A 22,432-nucleotide genomic window follows, 5' to 3' on the forward strand; every position below is an offset into this window, starting at 1 on the left:
AAATTTCCAAGCCGAACACTACTTGGCATGAGCATGGATAGCATGTTCGCATCTATAGCCACAAGCTACAAATACTAATTTACCTAAAATTACTTCATACACTTGACTTAAAGGTTGACTTTATATGGAGGCTAAAAATAATGGAATACTCCCCACTGTGCCATGTACTTAATACATCTGGTTTGAAAATAAATGGCAAGAGGACCCACTTCAAGCTGATGAAGGGGCCCAAACGATGCCTTAGAGAATTCACACACCATATCCACACTGGCCAAGAAAATGTATTGAAAATTCACACATATGCACATATACATTTACGCATGCGCACACACAGACACACATACACACATACATGAGAACACTTAAAGACTGCCCATGTATGTTCTTTAATGTGTAAACAATTGTTGGCTCCTAGTAGACCTAATTTGTTGACTGCCAGACTTATTTTAATGTTTTGAAAGTTCTTCCAGAATCCCAACATTATTGCTGTTAATAAAGCTAGTCATGACTGAGAAACAGATTACCATCAGAAAAAAAAGGCATCTGCAGTCAGAGCTTTTGAAAAAAAAGCAAAACATCCAAGAGCTTTTGCTGCAGCAGGAAAACAAATAGCATTATGGAGAAACCTTTAAAAAAACGGGTAAGTTCAACAATAGAGCAGAGGATGTAAAGGGCAGCCGCCAGAGTGACATAACAATAACTGTTGGGGATTAGCTCTCAAAATAGATTACCAGTAAATACCTTGATTGCTTTGAAAAGAATAAAAAACAAGCTACTTACCTGTACACGCTGTTGTTCTCCAGTATTGATATCTTTTATAGATTGACATGCTTGATGCCAATCAGAGCGTAGACCATAGGATCTCCTTCCCCTGCAAGGCCACCATTCCTCAGATTTCGAGCACGAGAACAGTGGAGGATAAGAGGTATGGAAGGTGAACCTGAAAGGGGAGGAGGGAGGGACGCATGTGAATGTATAAAAGATATCAACACTGGAGAACCACAGTGTACAGGTAAGTAGCTTGTTTTTTCTCCAGTATAGTATCTTTTATAGATTATTTTCTAGATTCACTTGCTTGAATCAGAATAGCAAGCAGTTATCAAATGGTCAGTGTAGGCGAGTGAGGTGCACCATGGGACTAAGAAAATATAAAAAATCATAAAGAACATAAATCATGAGCTCAGATAGATATATATCAGTAGTAAATAGTCACACCTCCGACTTCCAGAAAGAAGACAGTGGACCCAAAATTAGAAGTGCTAAATATTTATTGTGCAAGACCCCGCACCTCCGCCATGACTTGTTTCGAGCCTCAACAGCCCTTGATCACATGACACGCTGTGGAGTGCTCACAGGCTATTTAAAGTGACAGTGCATTCATTGTGCTGATTAACATCATAAAGAACATAAATCATGAGCTCTGATATATATATATATATATATATATATATATATATACATACACATACACACAGGAAAACACTCCCAAAGCCACTTCCAATCACACGGACCGGCGAAGCAAAACGGGAGACGGACCACAGCATCTGGCCACAGATGTCTTTTACTGGCATAAGTTAACAACAACAGCAATGACGCGTTTCGGGCTCGTGAGCCCTTGATCACATGCCTCCAGCATTCCACCACGGGACTAAGAAAATATAAAAAATCATAAAGAACATAAATCATGAGCTCAGATCAAAGCTACCTCGGTTTACACCTACTTCGCGCACTCGAAGGGCGGGTGCTTTCGCGGGCGGTGTCCCCCGCAATGAATTGAAGCTCCGTCTCGCCTCGTATTTTCAAAGAAAAGAGAAAGCACTCTCAGGAGCGGGTTTAAAGTTTATTATAAAAACCCACAGCACCGTTGCATGTAATAATGCAACGGTGAACAGCCGGCTCAAAGATATATATGACCATGCTAAGATGGCGCCCACACTTTTGTCGATTCGTCCTCTCTATATGTCAGACATTACCATGTGTGCATGTAAAATAAAAATGGCTGCCTCAGACGCGCATTTGACCATCGAAAAAAGCAAAACGCCGAAACGCGTCTGGTCGCTGTGGGTTTTTATAATAATCTTTAAACCCGCTCTTGAGAGTGCTTTCTCTTTTCATAGAAAATACGAGGCGAGACGGAGCTTCAATGTGTATATATATATATATATATATATATATATATATATATATATATATATATACACATACATATATATACACACACATATACATATACTTAAATTAGGAAATATTTTTAAACATTAATGACTGATCATAAAACAATAGCCCCTGAAGAAACAAACATGAAGAACATACCTTTTGCGAAAAGACCTTGCAGAGCAGCTTGTCCAACTGCTACATCCCTCTTCTGCCAAGCATCTAGACAGTAATGCTTCGTGAAGGTATGGATGTTCGTCCATGTCGCAGCTCACCAGATATCAGGCGAGGACACTGGCAAATAGGGCATAGGAAGCTGCCACCTTGCGAGTTGAATGAGCTGCTACTTTGGAAACCAGAGGGCGGCCGGCCCTCGCATGACAGAAGAGAATAGTCTATGAGACAGAGCGAGCAATTGATGCCCATGCCAAATCCTGAACCTTCCTGGGGGCAGAAAAGGCGATGAGCAACTGAGTAGACTTTCGGAAAGACTGCGTTCTTCGCAAGTAGAACTTTAAACATTGTTTAATGTCCAGTGAAGGGAGTGCTCTTGCAGCTGGCGAAGACAGAGCTGAAAAAACAGGAGGGCATAACCACTGGCTCATTAGGATGAAATGTAAAAGGTAGTTTAGGAATAAATGAAGGATTGGTATGAAGAATTACTCTTTCCTAACAAAACTGCAGTTAAGGTTCCGTGTTGTAAAGGCCTGAATTTCACTGATGCGCCTAGTTGGCGTGAAGGCCAACAGGAAAACCACCTTCCAGGACAGGACAAAACGCACCTGTGAATTGGTTCAAAGAGTGGCTTCATAAGCTGTGATGGAACAATGTTTGATTGCATAGCACTGGAGGAGGTCTTACAGGAGGATAAGCTCTGAAAAGGCCCTTCATGAACTACTTTACCAGTCTGTTAGACCACAAAGACAAGCAACCTGAGCGTGGTCTATATCTGGATATTGCTGCCAAGTGCACCTTGATGGATGTATGCCCCAGACCAGCTTTGGCGAGAGACAAGAGATAGGGAACAAGGTCTGAGTGGCATTTGATCCTAGAAGGATATCAGCCTTTCTGCAGTATTCCTTGGCATTCATCAGAAATCGCTAGCTCTCTGATTTCTATGGGATGAGGACACAAGCCAACAAGTGCAATGTGTGAATTTGAGGATGAACCAACCGGCCCTGGTTCATGGAGAGAAGATTCTCTCTTGGCTGGAACAGGATTGGAGAAGACCCTGATAGGCGATACAGCTCTGTGAACCAGTACTGTTGCGCGGGGCAATTAGGACGATGCAGCAAGGCTCGTGTTTGATCTTCTGAAGAACCATCGGAACGAGAGTAAATTGAGAGAATGCGCAAGCGAACATTCCCTAACAAGAGAAGTGGAAAGAGTTTCCTAGAGAGACTGGCTAAGGAAATGTGCTGGCGTAGATCTGCCATTTTTCGTTGCGAAACGAACTAGGGTTGGAAACCTCTAACTCCGAAAAACCCTTTTCTGTTGAACCTCTTAGCTCCCACTCGTGACACTGCTTGGTGTCCTTGCTGAGAGAAATGGCCCAATCGTTTGGACTCCTGGCACATTTTGAACTTGTATTGATATCTCCTGGGCTGTAAGCCATTCCCAAATCTGCTGAGCCAGGATTGAGAGGGCATAAGATCTTGTCCCGAATTGTTTCAGCAGATAGAACATGGTAGTGGTACGGTCCATGCCAATTAGGATCGATGATTTTTTGATCCTTGGCAGGAATGCTTGGAGGCTCAGAAAAACTACTTTGTTTCAAGAGATTTATGTGGCACTGTACTTCCTGGGCTAACCACCTCCAGTGAATTTGCAATTCCGGCAGGTGGACACCCCACCCGTTCATGGAAGCATCCATTATTACCAACTTTGGTTGTGTTGTGAGAATGGAGAGACCCTGGGAAAGGTTGCCTGTGACCGCCCACAAAGGACATTGCTGAAGTCATTACAAGTGTAACTGAAATTATGACTTCAAATGAGCCGTCTGATTAAGTCCATTGAGCTGCTCCTGAAGAGGCCACATTCTTAGGCGACAGTGCAGAATCAGCTGGATGCAGGACAACAACATCCCTGGCATTGATTTGTATGTCCTTACTGAAAAACTCTTTTTGGCGGACAGGCATTGTACAGTTTTCTGGAGGCGCAAGATCCTTTCTTTTGTGGGGAAGGCTTTTGAAACCTAGATATCCAGAGTTGCTCCAAGGAATACTATGGACCCGAAAGGCGCCAGAAAGGACTTCTCCCAGTTTATTCTGTGACCCAGGAAGCGAAAGAGCTGAACAAAGGAGTCTGTAGATCTTTTGGCAGCCTGGAATGATGGATCCTTGACCAACCAGTCGGCCAGGTAAGGGAATACTTGGTGACTGGCTCACCACACAAAAGCCACCACTGGGGCCAAGCATTTGGTAAAGACTCTTGGAGCAGACTTTAACACTAAGGGTAGCACTTTGAATTGATAATGGCACCATGCCCCTCGCACATGAGAAAACAACAATGTTTTACATGTATGTGCCCATGAAAATACAGGTCCAGAAGATCCAGGTTGGACATATCTCCTGCATCCATGAGAAGCAAGATCTCTTGGAGCGACAACATCCTGAAGGGTTGAGATTTGATGAACTTGTTCAACGACCCGAGGTACATTATCTGCCTTCATTTTCCCGTATTTTTCTTTATTATGAAGAAGTAGTGAGAATATAAATCCACATTGCTCTATTCGGCTGCACCTCTTCAAATGTCTGCTTGAAGAGGAGCAATCTGATTTCCTTTTTGAGAACTTGCAGATGACTATGGGAAGATCTTCGCAGAGGAAAAATTGGTGGCTGCTGAAAAACTTCCAGGGTGTGACCATGGTGGAATACGTCTACCACCCATTTGTCGGAAGATATGAGCTTCCGTTAAATGAAGATTTGGAGCAAGCGGGACCGAACTGAAGAGGGACTATGCAGCAGGGGCCTGTGGATCCTCATTGTCTTTTGTTGGTGTTGTGACCCCTTTCCCTTGATGGTGGGCGCTGACGCTCCGTTGCTCTGGGACAGACTTGTTTTGAGGTGTGTCTAAAGGGCTGTGAAGTGAAATAATAACGAAACCCCTGCTGATAATAGGGATGAAAAGGCTGCTGTAGCGGAGGTCGAGAGAGATATTGACCTCTATCTTCCTTTTCCCTGGAAGGAAGCAAACTTTTTCTGCTGCAGATTAGTCAACGATTTAGCCATATCTGATTTGATCAACTGCAGCACTTCATCTACATACTTGCTAAAGAGAAATTTGCCAAACTGTATATCCAATACCCTGGCCTGAACGTCAGAGCGGACCTCTGTAGCTTTTAGACAACCCTGCTATCTCAACACTGCTGCTTCTGCCATCTGTCTTCAGACAATCGAACTAGCCAGAGCCATATTAATCATCTCGGAAGAGGCTCAGTCTCCTTCCAATTGCACCTCTTTAGCCTCCTCCTTCTTGTCCTCAGGAAGAAACTCCAGCAAGGCAGAGATGCCGGACCACATCTGGCGGTCATACCTCCCGAGGTATGACCGCCAGATGTGTGGCCATAGTGTTGGTAGGCCCTGATGGCAGTGGCAGCCAAAGTGGAAAATCTTTTGCCGATGTGCTCTAGTCTGCGCCCTTCCTTGTCAGGTGGAGCCGCACATGGAGAAGAAGTATTTTTAGATCTTCTCTGAGCAGCCTGCCTAATAACAGAATCAGGTCAAGGGTGACCAATTAGGCATGCGGGAGAGTCCTCAGGCTCTCTGTATTTTTGGTCTAATTTCGGTACCACTGCAGGAATAGAAGCTGGCGTCTTCATCAACTTTAGACCCTCTTGCCATTTGTAGTCTACAATGGTAATGGAGCGAGTGGAGCGCTGAATTGTAGGTTTAAAATCGCGTAAGAAACACTCTGTCTGCTTGGCAGGCATAGGGAAGTCAAAGCGCCTAGAAGCGCGTTCCAGCAGATCGTGGAAGGAGTAGTTTCTGTCCTGTAACTCCAGTTCTGTAGTAGGGGTATCTCTGTTATAGTCATAATCTAGTGAATAGTCCCGCCCATGTGCGTGGACCCCGGAGCAATCAAAAATAATCTCTTAAGTTGTCAAACAATTTCAGAACTGCAAAGACACTTAAGAGAGAATTTAAAGACAGATAATGCAGCCACAGGCTACACTGTCGAGTACTTCAACTAGAAATTCCACCAAAAAGACCACACAAACAGCACAGCCTTCCCAGTTTCCTCCACAAACTTGCCTCTACCAGCAAAAGCCTCTGGAATGATAGAGAGGAAGGTATGGACAGACCCATAGGCTGCCATTATGTGGCTCAAACAGGACACTGTGCCTTTAAGAAAACTTTTCAGAACTCTCTCAGTATCCCAGAATGCACAGCAGGTCCCTTTTACTTTCAGTTCTTTTTGAAGGCGTAACACGCCAGACCTGTAGCATTCCTTACATGAATATCTTTCTCCACCGGGGAGGAGGGCGGGCGCTTATGACTGTAACAGAGACACCCCTACTACAGAACTTGAGTTACAGGACAGAAACTACTCCTTCTGTAGTAGGGGATCTCTGTGCATAGTCATAATCTAGTGAACAGAATGGTAAGCCCATCCCCACACCAAAGCGGCGGTGGAGAATCAACACATAACACCACTACTGTGCGAACAGATTTCGCAGCGAAGCCTGCCCAACTTGAGCGTCTGTCCTGGCATCAGTGTCCTGACAGTAATGCTTAGCAAAGGTATGGACCGACTTCCAAGTGGCCGCCTTGCAGATTTCTGCAATTGGAACATTACGTAGCAAAGCACTCGTGGCAGCTTTGCCCCTGGTGGAATGAGCCTAAGGTTTACCTCCTAAGGTCTTATTAGCTTTTTGGTAACACAATTGTATACAGGACACAATCCACCTCACCTAGAAATGGACTGTTTGGAGGTAGCAAGACCGGTCCTGACTGATCCATAATTGATAAACAATTGGTCTGACCTACGAATATCTTTGGTTTTATCCAGATAAAATTTCAACACCCTCCTAACATTCAGGGAATGTAAAGACCTTTCCGCTGGAGAAGAAGGATTCTGAAAAAACGTAGGCAAAGTTATTGTCTGGTTGACATGAAAATCAGAAATAACCGTGGGAAGAAATTTAGGGTGAGTACGCATAACAACCTTAGCAGCATAAAATACAGTATAAGGTTCTTGGCAACACAACGCCTGAATTTCACTCACCCTGCGGGCCGATGTAATGGCCACGAGGAACGCCGCCTTCCAGGACAGGTGCTGCAACAAAGCCTTATGAATAGGTTCAAAAGGCTCCTTCATCATTCTGGACAGGACCACATTCAATTCCCATGAAGGCGAAGGAAGCAGGACAGGAGAGAATACTTTCTTCAAGCCTTCCAAAAAATCTTTGATCACAGGGATCTGGAAGAAGGAAGTCTGTGAAGGGCATTTCCTGTAGGCAGTCAATGCAGCGAGATTATCCTTAATGGAATGAAAATTAAGGCCAGACTGCGCCAAATGTAGAAGATAAGGAAGGATGACATCCTCCTTACACGTCGTAGGGTCATAGTTCTTGGACTTGCACCAGATGCAGAATCTCTTCCACTTGTAAGCATAAGAAGTCCTAGTGGAAGGTCGCTTAGACTCCTTCAGTATGTCCATACAATCTTCGGGCAGATTCAAATGGCCATATTGCAATATCTCAGGAGCCATGTCGCCAAACTCAAAGACGAGAGGTTCGGGTGCACATCTGTCCCCCGAACTTTGTGAGAAGGTCCTGCCTGCACGGCAACCGTATGTGAGGAAGGAGAGACCGGTGAAGCAGGTCCGTGAACCACCACTGTCTGGGCCATTCCGGGGCGATCAATATCATCAGCGGCCTGGACCGGGACAGCTTGATGAGCACCGCCGGAATCAGGGGAATGGGTGGAAAAGCGTACAGAAAGCTGTTCGACCAGTCGATCCATAGGGCATTCCCCAACGTCCCCTGTTGGTAGTACCTGGAGGCGAAGTCTAGGAATTTGCTGTTTTCGGAGGCGGCGAACAGATCTACGTCTGGAGCACCGCACCTTGCGAAGACTTCTCCTAGCACTTCAAAGTTTATGACCCATCCGTGGTTTTCCTGAATCAGTCTGCTCAGTGCATCCGCCTGCACATTCTGCACACCTGGCAGATGGGTAGCCGTTATCGTCAGTCCTCTGGTCAGAAGCCAGTGCCAGATCGCCTGCGCCTCCTGCGACAGAGTGCGTGATCTCGAGCCCCCCTGCTTGTTGAGGTAATACATTGTGGTCGTATTGTCTGTCTGTACAAGCAGAGAGTTGGTCTGAAAGGACGGATGAAAGGCCGTCAGTGCCAAGTGAACAGCTCTGAGTTCCAGGAAGTTGGATGTGGTACGTGGACTCCGACGGAGACCACGTCCCTTGAATCTGTAAGTCTCCGGAGTGCGCAACCCCAGCCGTAGAGAGACGCATTCGTCACAATCGTCTGTGCGGAATGTCCTTGTGGAAGGGAACCCCTCTAAGGAGATTCTCCACTGAACACCACCACTTCAGAGAATGAAGAGCATGCAGAGACAGTCGTATCGTATCGTCCCAAGAACCAGTCCTCTGATCCCACTGATCCTCCAAGCACTCCTGCAGTGGTCTCATGTGCAGCCGTGAGTGAGGCGTGAGGAAGATACAAGAGGCCATCGACCCCAGTAGAGAAGACACCGTCCTCACTGTTGTAGATGGAGCGGTCATAAGAGCCTGAGCCTTCCGAAGGAGTGATAACCGTCGGTCCTCCGAAGGAGACACGCTTGCTGACAGCGTATTGATGGAGGCTCCCAAGTACTGTATGCATTGGACCGGAGTCTGGACCGACTTGGGCATGTTGATGTGCAACCCCAGCTTGTTCAAAAGAACGCACGTCTTCTGGAAGTGTGCTTGAGCTTCCGAGAAGGAGGAGGCCTTGATCAACCAGTCGTCCAGGTACGGGTAGACAAACACCTTGTTCTTCCGCAGGTGTGCAGCTACTACTGCCATGCACTTCGAGAACGTCCTGGGCGCAGACTTCAGCCCGAATGGCAGTACTGTGTATTGATCATGAATGGGGCTGACTTGGAATCGCAGGAACTTCCTGTGCTTCTGTGCAATGGGCACATGGAAGTACGCATCCTGTAGGTCTATAGCACAAAGCCAGTCTTCCTGCTGCAGCTGAAGGTAAATCTGCTGCAACGACAGCATGCAAAATCTCTCTCTGCGAATCCACTTGTTTGCTTGCCGCAAGTTCAGAATGGGCCTGAACTCGTTCTTGTCCTTCTTGCGGACAAGAAAGAACCTTGAGTACAGACCTCTTCCTCTTTGAGGCCGAGGTACGTATTCTATCGCCCTTTTCCTTAATTGGATGTCGGCCTCTGCCTGGAGCTCTCGCAGCTGAAACTGCGAGCTCACCGGTGGAATTGCTGGAGGCGGGCTGGTGAACCGAAGACTGTATCCATTGCAAACAATATTCAGCACCCACTTGTCCTGAGTAATTTTTCTCTACTCTGCCAGAAAAAATTGAATGCTTCCCCCCACCGAAGTGGGTAACAGATGTGGGGGAAGTAGACGCTCAGGGCCTAGACCCGGCTGGGCCTTTGGCCGCTGTTGCGGACTGTTGGTTTCCTATGCCCCTCTGGCGCTTCTGGAAGGGCTTCCAGAATTGCTGTTGTTGCTGCTGTCCGGAAGTCTGCCCCCGCCCTCTGCCTGAGTTTCCAAACAGTCTCTGGAACGGGCGGTATTTTTTCTTCTCAGGCTTCTCTAACCAGACAGCCGTCAGGGTTTCGGCTTCTGCCTTCATACGGGCCATTTCATCGTCCGCATGTTTGCCGAACAGGGTTTCCCCGAGAAGGGCAGGTTGGCCACCCGCTGTTGCGCCTCCGGTTTGAGTGAGGTGAGACGAAGGCAAGCGTGGCGCCGTTGATTGATGCCGTGGCAGTATCCATGCGCCGCCAGAAGAGATACATCAGCAGCCGCGCTGATGATCTGGTTAGACACCATCATCCCCTCGTTTAATATCTCCAAAAAGACCTCTTTGTCACGAGGGAGGAGTTCGGCGTACTGCTGGAGGGACTCCCATAGGGCACGATCATATCGCCCCAGCAGAGCCCCGGCACTTGCCGCCTTCATGGTGGTAGATGCTGTCCCACAGACCTTTCTGCCCGCCGAATCCAGCCACCGGCTGTCCTTATCGGGCGGCACCGTCGAAGAAGGAGTGGTGGCATGCTGCTTCTTAGCCGGTGTCACGATAACGGAGTCTGGTGTTGGGTCCATTAGAAGGAAAGCCGGGTCAGATTCCAGAGCACGGTATTTCTTGAGGAGCCTGGAGGGCACTGCCTTAGTCACCGCCGGAGTGAGGAACAACTCCTTGGTGGGCTCCTCCAATCCAGGTACCAATGGCAGCAGCGGTCGAGACAAATGTTTTTTGTGAAGTGTCTCGAAGATCACGGACGTCGTAGGTGTTGGCACCGTCACCATGATCCCTAGCTTAGTTGCACCCCTCAACAGCACTTCCTGGAAGGAGACTATATCGTCCACGGGCAACACCCTCGTCCCTGGAGACTCCGACAGCGTCGGTGAATAATCCCTGGTGGAAGAGCCTGTGTGGGATCTGGATCTGCGCCTCCTGTGGCGTCGTCTAGATAGAGATGACGACCGGCCACGGCTCCGCAATCTCCCTCTCCGGCCGGAGCGGGAGAGCGACCTTCTCGGCCTCGGTCGATCCGCAGGCTTCGCAGAAGCAGGCGATGTCGGCCTGGCCGGGGCCCTTGGCCGAGGTGTCCCCTTAGGAGGAGTTGGAAAGCCGTCCTGGGTGGCGGCACAGGTGGAGGAGCAGAGGGAAGAGGCGGTCAGAGCTGAGGCGGCGGTGACTGACGAGGAGCCGGCCCACGAGGCGGTGGTGGTGGAGGAGGCGGGGTGGGGTTCCGCGGAGGCGGACCCTTCGGCAAAGGAGGAGGAGTGGGTGTCCTAGGTTTAGTAGGCGTATACACCACTGAGTACACAGAGCCCGGTGACTGTCTTCTTCCTTGGCGACGATGGCGAACCATCAGCGACCTCCTAGCGTCAGGACTACTCCTGCGTTTCCTCGGCGTCAAAGAGCGCCTTCGACGTCGAGGAACGTCTTCGACGTCGACTGATAGCGCCTCCTCAACGTCGACCGATAGCGCCTCCTCAACGTCGACCGGTGACGCCTCCTCGACGGCGAACGCCTCCTCGACGGCAAGGATCCCCTCGACGGCGAGGAACCCCTCGACGCCGATCTTCTCCACTTTGCCGACGGCGAACAGCGGTGTCGCCTCGACGGCAGCGACAACGTCGGGCCTTTTCATGACGTCGATAACTCGACGATGACGTAGACGGCGATGCTGTAGACGGTGGTCTGTTCAGCTCCTTCGACGTCGCTTCTCCCCAGAGCCACGGGGAGATGGGGAACAGACTGTCGTCATCCCCCTCGACTCCGCAGTCGACGCAATCAACGCTGGCGGAGAATGGGGACGCTTGCTGGACTTCCTGCCCCTGGGGAGCCCCCCAGAGGACTCCGCATGGGCAGATTAAGCATGCCCTGACCCACCTTGTGCCTTCTGACGCCTTTCCTCGAGGCCTTCGATCCTGATCTTCATCCTCTCTCTCAGGGTCCTGGCAGAGAGGGTCTTGCAGATTTCACACTCCTCTGGGAGGTGAGAAGAGGGGAGGCAGACGATGCACACTCCATGTGGGTCGGATTTGGCCTTCTTTCTATCACACTCTGGGCAATTGTCAAATAAGCCAGGCATTTTGACAATATAGTGAAGAAGAAACGGCTTAGTACTTAAAAACAAGCACTACACACAAGAAAAAGTGAAAAAAATCACCAAATAAACCCTTGAAAGGGAGAGCTCAATGCTCCAGCCGGAAAAAAGAACTGAAAGTAAAAGGGACCTGCTGTGCATTCTGGGATACTGAGTGTGTGCTGGAAAGTTTTCTTAAAGGCACAGTATCCTGTTTGAGCCACATAATGGCAGCCTATGGGGCTTGTCTGTCCATACCTTCCTCTCTATCATTCCAGAGGCTTTTGCTGGTAGAGGCAAGTTTCTCTGTGGAGGAAACTGTGAAGGCTGTGCTGTTTATGTGGTCTTTTTGGTGGAATTTCTAGTTGAAGTACTGGACAGTGTAGCCTGTGGATATAGGCTGCATTATCGGTCTTTAAATTCTCTCTGAAGTGTCTTTGCAGTTCTGCAATTTTTTGACAATTTAAGAGATTATTTTTGATTGCTCCGGGGTCCACGCACATGGGCGGGACTATTCACTAGATTATGACTATACACAGAGATCCCCTACTACAGACACCACTGTTATCCACAGGTGGGGAGATGGCTAGAGGCAGAGTAGGAACCACGTAGTTGTCCCACTCATCCTGGACATCCAGGTTTAACCGCAAGTCCCCATTCTGTAGTTGCTGGTCATTATCATATTGTATTTGTGAAGGAATTTCCACATGTGGCGGGACGGTCTTACTTTTTGGCAACAGAGGCGCAGCCAGCAACACAGGAAAGGCCATGGGAGCTTCTTGAGCAAGGAGGTGGCTGCGGAAAAGAGTTCGCCTCAGGAAACCTTTTGTAGTAATCATTGAGCATCAACCTAAGGTCACTGACCAATGAAACAGGAATAATAATGGAGGGTTCCTGAGCTTGATACTCCTGTTCCTTGTAAGGGTAGTGCTCCTGTAATGCATCCAAGCTTTGAGCACTGGGACGCCTTGCATCAGAGAAAGAATAGTCCCCCTACAAATAATAGGATGGATCATCCATTGCCTCTTCTTCCACCAAGTCGTGGCACTCAATTCTGAGCTGTGCGGGACCGTATGCAGGGCCATAAGAACCATCATCTTCAAATTCCTGGAAATCCAGGAGACAAGTAGGAAGTAAGAAAGATATCTTTGAAAATTCCTGCAGAAGAAGAGGAATCTGCTTTAAAAGCAGGCTGTCCTTTCTCCTCGCCAACGGTATAACCGTTTCCGGCGGTTGAAGAGTTAACGGGGATCGAACATGGGAGACCATTGATGGTGAAACCCTCGTCAACGGAGACAGTCTAACTGCAGCCAAAGACAGTGACACCACCACTGCTGTCAACGAAGCTTCCATCCTCATCTTGACTGTCGGCTTCGTCGCAGTCGCTGCCGAAACAGTAGACGGAGTGCCAGATCCAGTGGAGACAGTGGCTTTAGACTGATTTCTTCGCCGACGGAGCAATCGACGAGCAGGTTTTCTCAACTGAGGATTCCCTGGAAGGAGTATGAGGCGTTGACGGTGGAGCAGAACCAGCCCTCTGGTGAAAAGAGGGACCTGGCTGGTCTTTTTTAGCCTTTTGTTTCCTCAACCCTCTTTGCTCTGATACCTGGATTTTTTAGGGTCTTATAGCGAAGAGGAAGACATTCTTCCTTTCTTTTTCTCGAGGAGGTATGGGGCTTGTCCTCAGTCTCAGAGTTATAGCCATTTGCCGCTTTTTTCCTGTGCGACCCGAGAAGCAGCCTACCCTTACGGTCTTTGAGAGTTTTTGTTGAGAAAGTACTACAGTACTTACATTCTCTGGGCTGGTGGTCTGGATACAGGCAATAAAGGCACTCCTTATGTCGGTCCTCAGAATATAGTCTAGACTTTCCACAAGTCTTACAGGGCCTAAATAATCCTTTTTTAGACTCCGACATAATGACGAAAAAATAGGTACTCACACTCCTGCACTGTACCGCACAAGAAGATTTGAAGTGAGGAAATGAACTGCTAGCTGGAAGATCAAAAGGGGAACAGTAGAAACACTGACTGAGCAGAGCTCATGGAGACTCCCTAACACACGACGTGCTATAAGAAATCTGAGGTAAGGTGGCCCTGCAGGGGAAGGAGACTTTGGTCTATGCTCTGATTGGCTGGAGTTTGGATGTTGTAAAACAATGGTAATAGGTTGATAAAAACTAGTGATTCCCTATGGCATTTGAATGTTAAATTTAAACACAGCTATTTTACTGTTACTGTGGGACTCCCACCATGACGAGGGTGAAGATTCAAGCATGTGAACCTATAAAAGATACAATCCTGAAGAACTGCATAACACATAGCTGCATTCTCAACATAAAAGAACACAAGCCTATCATTCTCACTATAACACTAATATAAATAGTGCACTCAAGATTCTGTATACTGAACAGTAATTGGCGCCTACATGTTTAGCCTGGAACAGAACAGTCAATAGATTCTCATTATCTTTGCGACTATAACAGATTCATATGAATAAGTAGCTATTTTTGATTTATAGAAGCACACAATTACCTCTTGCTTTCAAACAGGATCAAGCTTTCACTACCAGCTATCAGATTGCATTACCAATATGCATGTTGTCAGTAGTTTGAGTATCAGCATTGTAAATTACTCAGCCGATGGATCACTCAAAATCTTCATCATCCAACATTACAAGAAAACCACTGATTGTGGACAGTTCCCATATATATTTCACCACAACAAGTCAGGTAGTCTCCCTGCCTCTTTACTGACTTGTACAGTACACTCTCCATACAGCAGTAGTACATCTTCTACAGCACACACATGTTCATGCTAATAAAGAGCAATCTGTATTTGGATTATAGATTTATATACAAGTTAAGGGATTGAAAAATATACCTTTTTATGGAGACATCCAGGTCTTTCAGGCAGTCCACGATGGTACTACGATGCCTCTGGACTGCATTGTGGTCTGTCTGCACAGTCTTAAGTAAGGATGTTAAGGCCACATACCTAAGAGGAAACAACATACTTTAATTCAGGGCTGTTTTTTCACAATCCCGCCCCATAAAAACTTAAGACTAACTCTACAGACGATCAATAAGAAGAACACAAGGAAATACTGGCAAGAGAATCTTGGCCACTCCATGTAACAGTCTATAGTCCATGTTAACAGTCACAGTTGAGTCAAAACAAACATTTGCAATGAAAAGCCTTACTACAGATAACCAGTCATTACTCAAGGGTGGGCTTCAAGTGCCTTAAAAAACTCCCAAATTCTTTTTAACAAATTATTAATGAAAATAAAAACTGGTTTCCAGCAAGAGAGCGCTCACTATTGGCCCTCCTGTAATGTTCTGTGTCTCTTCCTTTTCCCACAACTGGCCTTCCATCTGTCTCTGCTGACCCTGAGACCTTTCTGAACCCAGACTCCTATATTCTTTTCACTCTGGCATTTTGCCTTTGTGCTTTCCCAGTTGCTTGTACAGATTTTTCTAGACTAAGGACCAACTAGACAGCCAGGCTACCACTCGAATGTCCAGCTAAAAGAGCAGCATGGAACCTTCAGAAGTTATTTCTTTCAACTAATAAGATGTTCTCAGAATTGTGTTTTCATTTTTGAAGTGCGATAGTCTACTATTCGAGACTGAAGAGGGCACCTGGATTGAGTGGAGGCCGTGTGGGCATATTCAATAACCTGGATTGAGTGGAGGCCGTGTGGGCATATTCAATAAACTGCTGTGAAAACATTGGATAACCCAACAAGTCTGACATGACCCATTCAGAGAAGCCCTCCTATCTTCAGTTTCCAGTCCTCTTAAAAAAAATGTTTTTTAAAGATGTATCATCTAGAGAGACTATAAAACTTGCAACTTGGCCTTTGGACCACCAAGTCATACAGTCAAGACCCAGACTGCAGGCTGGCAGCAGCTGTAGTAGAAAAACATTCACAGTCTAGCTGCTGTCGCACAGAAAAGCAGTGTTCCACTGTTCAATGTCTCAGTAATTTTCTGATGACCACAGTTTTATGCGGTCAGTAAGACTTCCAGCTGGTAATGCAGATAGAAGAGCAATTTATACTGGAGGATATCTTTGAAGGATTATTGGGCTGCAGGGAGGAAGCTTCATGCCTGCATGCGCTCTCAATAGAACCCTTCCTCTGACATCCCATTTGGTCTATGAGGGAAATATTACTTCCTTGTCTCACTCAGTTTGATTCTTGTGGTGCTGTAGGTTCACATGCTGTGCACTCTATCAGTGTTGGGTTCAGAATACTGTAAATTGTTTTTAAGTCTTTCCTTCAGTTCTGTGCGTGTGTAGAATGAATGAGGGCATGCTCCACGAAACCCACAAAGAACCAGAACACAGATTTCATCTTGATTATACATTTTTTTGTTGTTGCTTGCACCATTGGAACCGAGGTGTCTGTGGACCAGTGCTAACAAATCTTAATGTTTTAATTTTAGGCAAGCGAGCAGTACTACTTTCTAGAGAGAGGGTGATGTCAGCAGTTCACATGTAAACCTAAGGCACTTCAAGCTGAAGAGTGCTAATGGCAAGTAGTGTTTACTGTTTTCAAATGTGTTGTAGGTCACATGCTGTGCATTAATTGTAAAGCAGCATTACCCCTCATTAAGGCTGTGACTGAAAGAAAGTAGTGAATAAAGTTTTAAACAGTTTGACGTACTTGTGCCTCTTTAACCCCTTCGATGCTCATGACGAGCTCAGCTCGTCATGAACAATGGGAGTAAAGGATCTGCAGCACAGAGGGGGAATTGCTGCAGCACTGATGGTGTTAATGGCTTGAACGGTGACCCATTAGTGTTTTCTGAAGGTGTTTTTGAATGAACACACAGCAGCTTTGCAAACTTCAGCCAAAACAATGCTTCCCTGAGAAATAATAGGGCTTTTTCTATGTTGCATGTGACCCTCACCCCAAAGTGGTGCACAAATAACATTCTTGAATGCATCATTGCTGGGACAAATATGTCCCCCTGCATGGAAAACGGACATGTACACCTGTCCTAAGTGACCAGACTGCATGTGAAACGGTTGTCCAGACTTTTCTTTGGCCCAGATGGCACACTAATCTAGTGCGCTTTCCCAGACCTAGGGCTAACCACCATGACTCTACGATTCAATACTAGTTCTGTGACCTGGAGGGGCACACCAATTGTAACCTGTAGTTCTACATGGGACTACTGTCAACTCCCTGAGTGGTTGACAAATCTTTGGTGGCTGCCTATTGTTTTTAGATGATAGTACTGAACAAACCTATCTGGTTCAGACAGAGTGCAGGGCCTATAGGTCATTTCATGAAAAGTTTTGATTATATGTGTCATCTATACTCCTGCACTGACATTCTGTGTGCCTGCCGAGTGAGTGCCTGTGGAGTGTGTGCGTGCTGCGGGCACTGTGTGTGTGTCTAAATGATAGTAGGATGTGTTATTGTGAGTGCATAGCTGATGAGACCAGCAAGATTCATTTTGGATCGCAAATGATTTTACATGGCACAGGATGGAGGTTGGAAAACCGCTTCCTAGAGAGTGGGCATGTACTGCCTGTGTTCCTGAAGCTGGGGAAAGGAGCCTGAAGTGTGCAAGGATGGAGGACAGGCATGCCTTTTGAAATTGTATGTTTCAGGTAAGGATGCATGCACCCTAAAATCTTTTCATTCATTTATATTATGAATTTCTCTCCGGTCAGAAGCCTGTATCACATTTTAACTATAAGATACAATTCTTTTGTATTTGTATGGTAAAGCACATTTATTTATTGTGTGTAGGAGCGTAGGGTCTGCTTCCTATGGTTACCCCCACTTTTTGCTGTGATTCTCTGGTTTTTCGACTTTAATGTGGTTGTGGACCTGCTAATCAGACCCACAGCCCAGCTGTTCTCGATCTGAATTGATACCATGTACTTTAGGTACATACCAGATTGGTTACTGGGTCACCCTTGTGATCCCTGCATAGTGTACAATAGGTACCCAGGGCATAGGTGCACCCTAGGCCTACCAGGGGCTGCAGCATGTATTGTGCCACCCCTGGTTTGCCTTCCAAACTGACACCACAGGTCTGTTCACACAGCCTGGGTAAGGTGGTGTAATCACCACTTACTTAGATATAGTATACCTAGATCTATTAATTAATATAGACACATATACAGGCCATTTCATGAAAAGTTTGGATTATATGTGTCATCTATACTCTTGCACTGACATTCTGTGTGGCTGCCGAGAGTGCCTGTGGAGTTTGTGCGTGTGGCAAGGTGCGGGCACTGTGTGTCTAAATGATAGTAGGATGTGCTATTGTGGGTGAATGGCTGATGAGACTAGCAAGATACACCTCTCGCTCCTTCCCGCCGCTGCTCCCCTCCGGCCCGCCCCCGCTCCCCTCCGGCCCGCCCCCTCGCCGTCCACTTGCCGTCCCGCTCCCGCCTCGCAGCTGCTCCTCCCTCCCTCCCTCCCCGCCTTAAATGGCGGTCGCTGCGGGGCAGTGAGAGCGACCCCTGACCCTGCCTGCAGGCCAGGTCGCTCCTCTCCTGCCGCACAGCTCCACCTGTGTGCCTGTGCCTCTCCCACCTGTGCTGCCGCTCCGCCGTCAGTTCAATCCTGCTGCAGCCCCAGTGGGATAAGTGTTTCGGCTTTTGTGCCGCTTTTTGCCTGTATTTTGTGATTGTGTTATTGTAAGTACTGTACTCTTCTCTCTCTGCTCTCCTTTCTCCTTTCCCCACGTTCTCGCCGCATTTCCCCCCTCTCCCCTTCTTTTCCTTCTGCACCCCTCGCTCCTTCCCGCCGCTGCTCCCCTGCGGCACGCCTGCTCGCCGCCCCGCTCCCGCCTCCCAGCTGCTCCTCCCTCCCAACCCGCCTTAAATGGCGGCCGTGCCGCTGGTGCGCGAAAGACTAGCCTGTCTGTGCCAGTCCGCGCCTGGACCGCGCCCAGCGCCAGAACGCCTGGACCCGGCAACCGCCATGCCAACAGACTCCACTAGGACCCAAGCACCCTCCACGCACTCCACACCAGCTGAAACCACACCTGCTTCCAGGCAGCCCCGAAACAGACCCTTCTCCTGCCGCACCAGCATCTTCACCTGCGACAGAACCACCAAACCTCCAAGGACTGAACCCAACCACCTCCGCTGCATACTCAACACCCGCTCCGCACGCAAACACGAAGTCGAGCTCTGGGATCTGATCGACACCTCCGCCCCAGACCTGGCCTTCCTGTCCGAGACATGGTGGAACAAATCCTTAGCGCCAGACATCGCCACAGCCATCCCGTACAGCTTTAAGATCGCCCGCAGGGATCGCGCTAACAGAGTCGGAGGAGGAATAGCCATCGTCCACAAGTCCACCCTCAAGGTCGCCACCCACGCAGATGACACCCTCAATACTGCCAAACACCTGTACTTCCAGATCCACACCAAACCCCAACACCACCTTCAGAGGAACACTCATCTACAGGCCCCCCGGACCCCGGGCTCAGTTCAGCGACTCCATCGCCGACCTAGCCAGCACCCACGCACTTGCCTCCACAGACAACATCCTCCTCGGGGACCTGAACTTCCACCTCGAAAACAACAACAACGCCAACTCCACCACCCTGATCGACAACCTCGCCAACCTCTGCCTCAGACAACTCGTCACCGCACCCACCCACCCACGTGGTCCACCACACGCTGGACCCAGTCTTCTCCACAGGCTCCCACGTCCCCTTCAACCACACCACCTAACTCCACTGGACCGACCACCGCTGCATTCATTTCACCTTCAAGAAACCAACCACACACCACCGCACCAAACAGCTACCTCACCGCTGCTGGGGCAAAGTCACCTACGACAAGCTGGTAACCACCCTCGCCCAGAACCCACCCACCGACCCCACCAACCCAGACGCCGAAGCCCGCAACCTCAAACAGTGGATCGACGACTGCGCCAACACCCTCTCCTAATTGGTTCACTGACTAGCTCCAAACCTCCAAACATGCATGCCGGAAACTGGAGAAAACATGGCTCCACGAACGCACACCGGAGAACCACACAGCCCACATAGACACCACACGCAGATATCACTACCTCATCAGACTAGCCAAGAGATCCTCCTTCAAAAACCGCCTGGACAACAGTGCACACGACAGCAAAGAGCTCTTCAGCATCGTAAAGGAACTCTCCAACCCCAGGGCCAACACCAACGACATCCCACCCTCACAAAAACTGTGCGACTCACTAGCCATCTTCTCCTACCTCAAGATCGCCTACATCCATGACAGCTTCAACACAACAACCACCCCGACACCACCAGACGCCACCTCCCCAGGGAACACCACCAGCGCCAACTCCCTGACCTCCTGGTTCAACGTCAACGATGACGAGACACGCAAGGTCATGAACTCCATCCACTCAGGATCTACGTCAGACCTGTGCCCACACCACGTATTCAACAAAGCAGACGCAGCCATCGCACCTCAACCACGTAAGGTCATCAACATCTCCTTCAAAACAGTGACATTCCCAGAAAGCTGAAAGCACGCCGAAATCAACGCCCTCCTCAAGAAGCCCAATGCGGACCCCAAAGACCTCAAGAACTTCCGGCCCAACTCCCTGCTCCCGGCAAAGGTCATCGAGAAAATCGCCAGCAGACAAATAGCCCGCCACCTGGAAGACAACATCATCCTAGACCCGTCCCAGTCCGGATTCAGACGCAACCACAGCACCGAGACAGACGTCATCGCCGCCACAGACTACATCAGGCGCCAACTAGACAACGGCGAAACATCAGCCCTCATTCTCCTGGACCTGTCGGCCGTCTTCGACACGGTATGCCATCGAACTCTAAAGACAGGCCTCCTAGAAGCCGGAATCCAAGAGAAGGCCCTTGACTGGACCACGTCCTTCCTCTCAGGTAGAACCCAGAGAGTCCGCCTCCCACCCTTCCGATCCGAAGCCACCAACATCCTCTGCGGCATCCCCCAGGGCTCATCCCTCAGCCCGACACTGTTCAACGTCTACATGGCCCCCCCTCGCACAAGTAGCCTACCATCACGACCTCAACATCATCTCCTACGCCAACGACACCCAGCTCATCCTCTCCCACACCAAGGACCTACACACCGCCAAAACCAACCTCCACGAGTGAATGAAGGCCGTCGCCGACTGGATGAGGAGCAGCGGTCTGAGCCTGAACTCGGACAAGACTGAGGTCCTCATCCTCAGACCCACCCTCTCAGCCTGGGACGACGGCTGGTGGCCAACCACAATGGGAACAGCACCAACACCCATCGACCATGCACACAACCTAGGATTCATCCTCGACTCCTCCCTCTCCATGTCTAAACAGGTCAACGCCGTCTCCTCCTCCTGCTACAACACCCTACGCATGCTCTAAAAGTGGATCTCGACCGAAACAAGAATAACGTGACATGCCCTCGTAAGCAGCAGACTGGACTGCGGCAACGCACTTTACGCAGGAATCTCAGCCAAACACCTACGTCGACTAAAACGCATCCAAAACGCCTCCGCCCGACTGATCGACAACGTCCCCCGAGCAAGCCTCATCTCCCCCCACCTGAGAAACCTACACTGGCTCCCCGTCGACAAGAGGATCACGTTCAAGCTCTTCACCCACGCACACGAGGCACTCCACAACGCCGGACCAGCCTACCTGAACAGCAGACTCCGCTTCCACACCCTCACCCGCCAGCTCCGCTCAGCCAGCCTCGCCCACGCCACTGTCCCCCGCATCCAACGCACAACCTCCGGCGGCAGATCCTTCTCCTACCTCGCCGCCAAGACCTGGAACACCCTCCCTACCCACATACGGGAGAACTAGGACCTTCTCTCCTTCAGAAGACTCCTCAAGACCTGGCTCTTCGAGCAGTAGCATCACCCTCCCTCCCCTCAGTGCCTTGAGACCCTCACGGGTAAGTAGCACGCTTTACAAATACTCTGATTGATTGATTGATATACACCTATAAGTCACTCCTATGGCAGGCCTTAACAATCCTGGAGGCAGAGTGCTTGGTTTTATGTGAGGTGGTGCTCTAGCATGAATTGAGCCTATCTGCAGCTTTCGGAACCATCTCCTTATAGCTGTTCTATGATATAGCCATACCATATACTCTTAAGTGCATTATAATCCTCGCAGTTAATGCTAACTTTGGTTTGGCTTTATGAAAACATGTCGTGTAAGGTGTCAAACACTTTGGAATACTACCCCACCCGCCAGTCCTGGCGGCAAAGGTAGCATTCCACCCTTCTAGAGGGAGAAGACATGTAGTTACTGGTTTAACTGGTTAAAGTTAAACAGAGCCTCAGCATCCCAAAATGGATGCTTCTGCCACTGACAAGTCTGACCTCCTGTTGCTGGACGAAACTCCGGCAGGGGAGGCCTGGACAATAGGTTTCCTGTCCAAGGAGGCTTTGTGTATTGGGGCAGGGAGAGCTGTATTCAGTGAATGCTTTCCTGATGCTGCCTGGGGCACACTAGGTGCTCCATGCATTTCCCAGTTCAAACC

General features: G+C 48.8%; 1 protein-coding gene and 1 non-coding gene across 2 annotated transcripts in view; both read right to left on the reverse strand.

The window, feature by feature from the left end:
- Nucleotides 1-7,456: 7,456 nt before the first annotated feature.
- Nucleotides 7,457-22,432, reverse strand: part of LOC147665626 (AP-1 complex subunit gamma-1) — a 521,863-nt gene continuing 506,887 nt past the window's right edge. Inside the window, exons 11-12 of the mRNA XM_086949636.1 lie at nucleotides 14,819-14,932; nucleotides 7,457-7,547 (exon numbers count right to left, since the gene is read on the reverse strand). Coding sequence (XP_086805762.1) covers nucleotides 7,457-7,547; nucleotides 14,819-14,932 — 205 coding nt within the window. The remainder of the gene's footprint in view (nucleotides 7,548-14,818; nucleotides 14,933-22,432) is intronic.
- On the reverse strand, nucleotides 14,530-14,613 carry LOC147665627 (small nucleolar RNA SNORD71). Its single transcript, XR_015305014.1, has one exon. It is a non-coding gene; the product is annotated as a small nucleolar RNA SNORD71 (small nucleolar RNA).

This window comes from Lissotriton vulgaris, unplaced genomic scaffold, assembly GCF_964263255.1.
Source record: "Lissotriton vulgaris unplaced genomic scaffold, aLisVul1.2 SCAFFOLD_1600, whole genome shotgun sequence".
NCBI lineage: Eukaryota > Metazoa > Chordata > Amphibia > Caudata > Salamandridae > Lissotriton > Lissotriton vulgaris.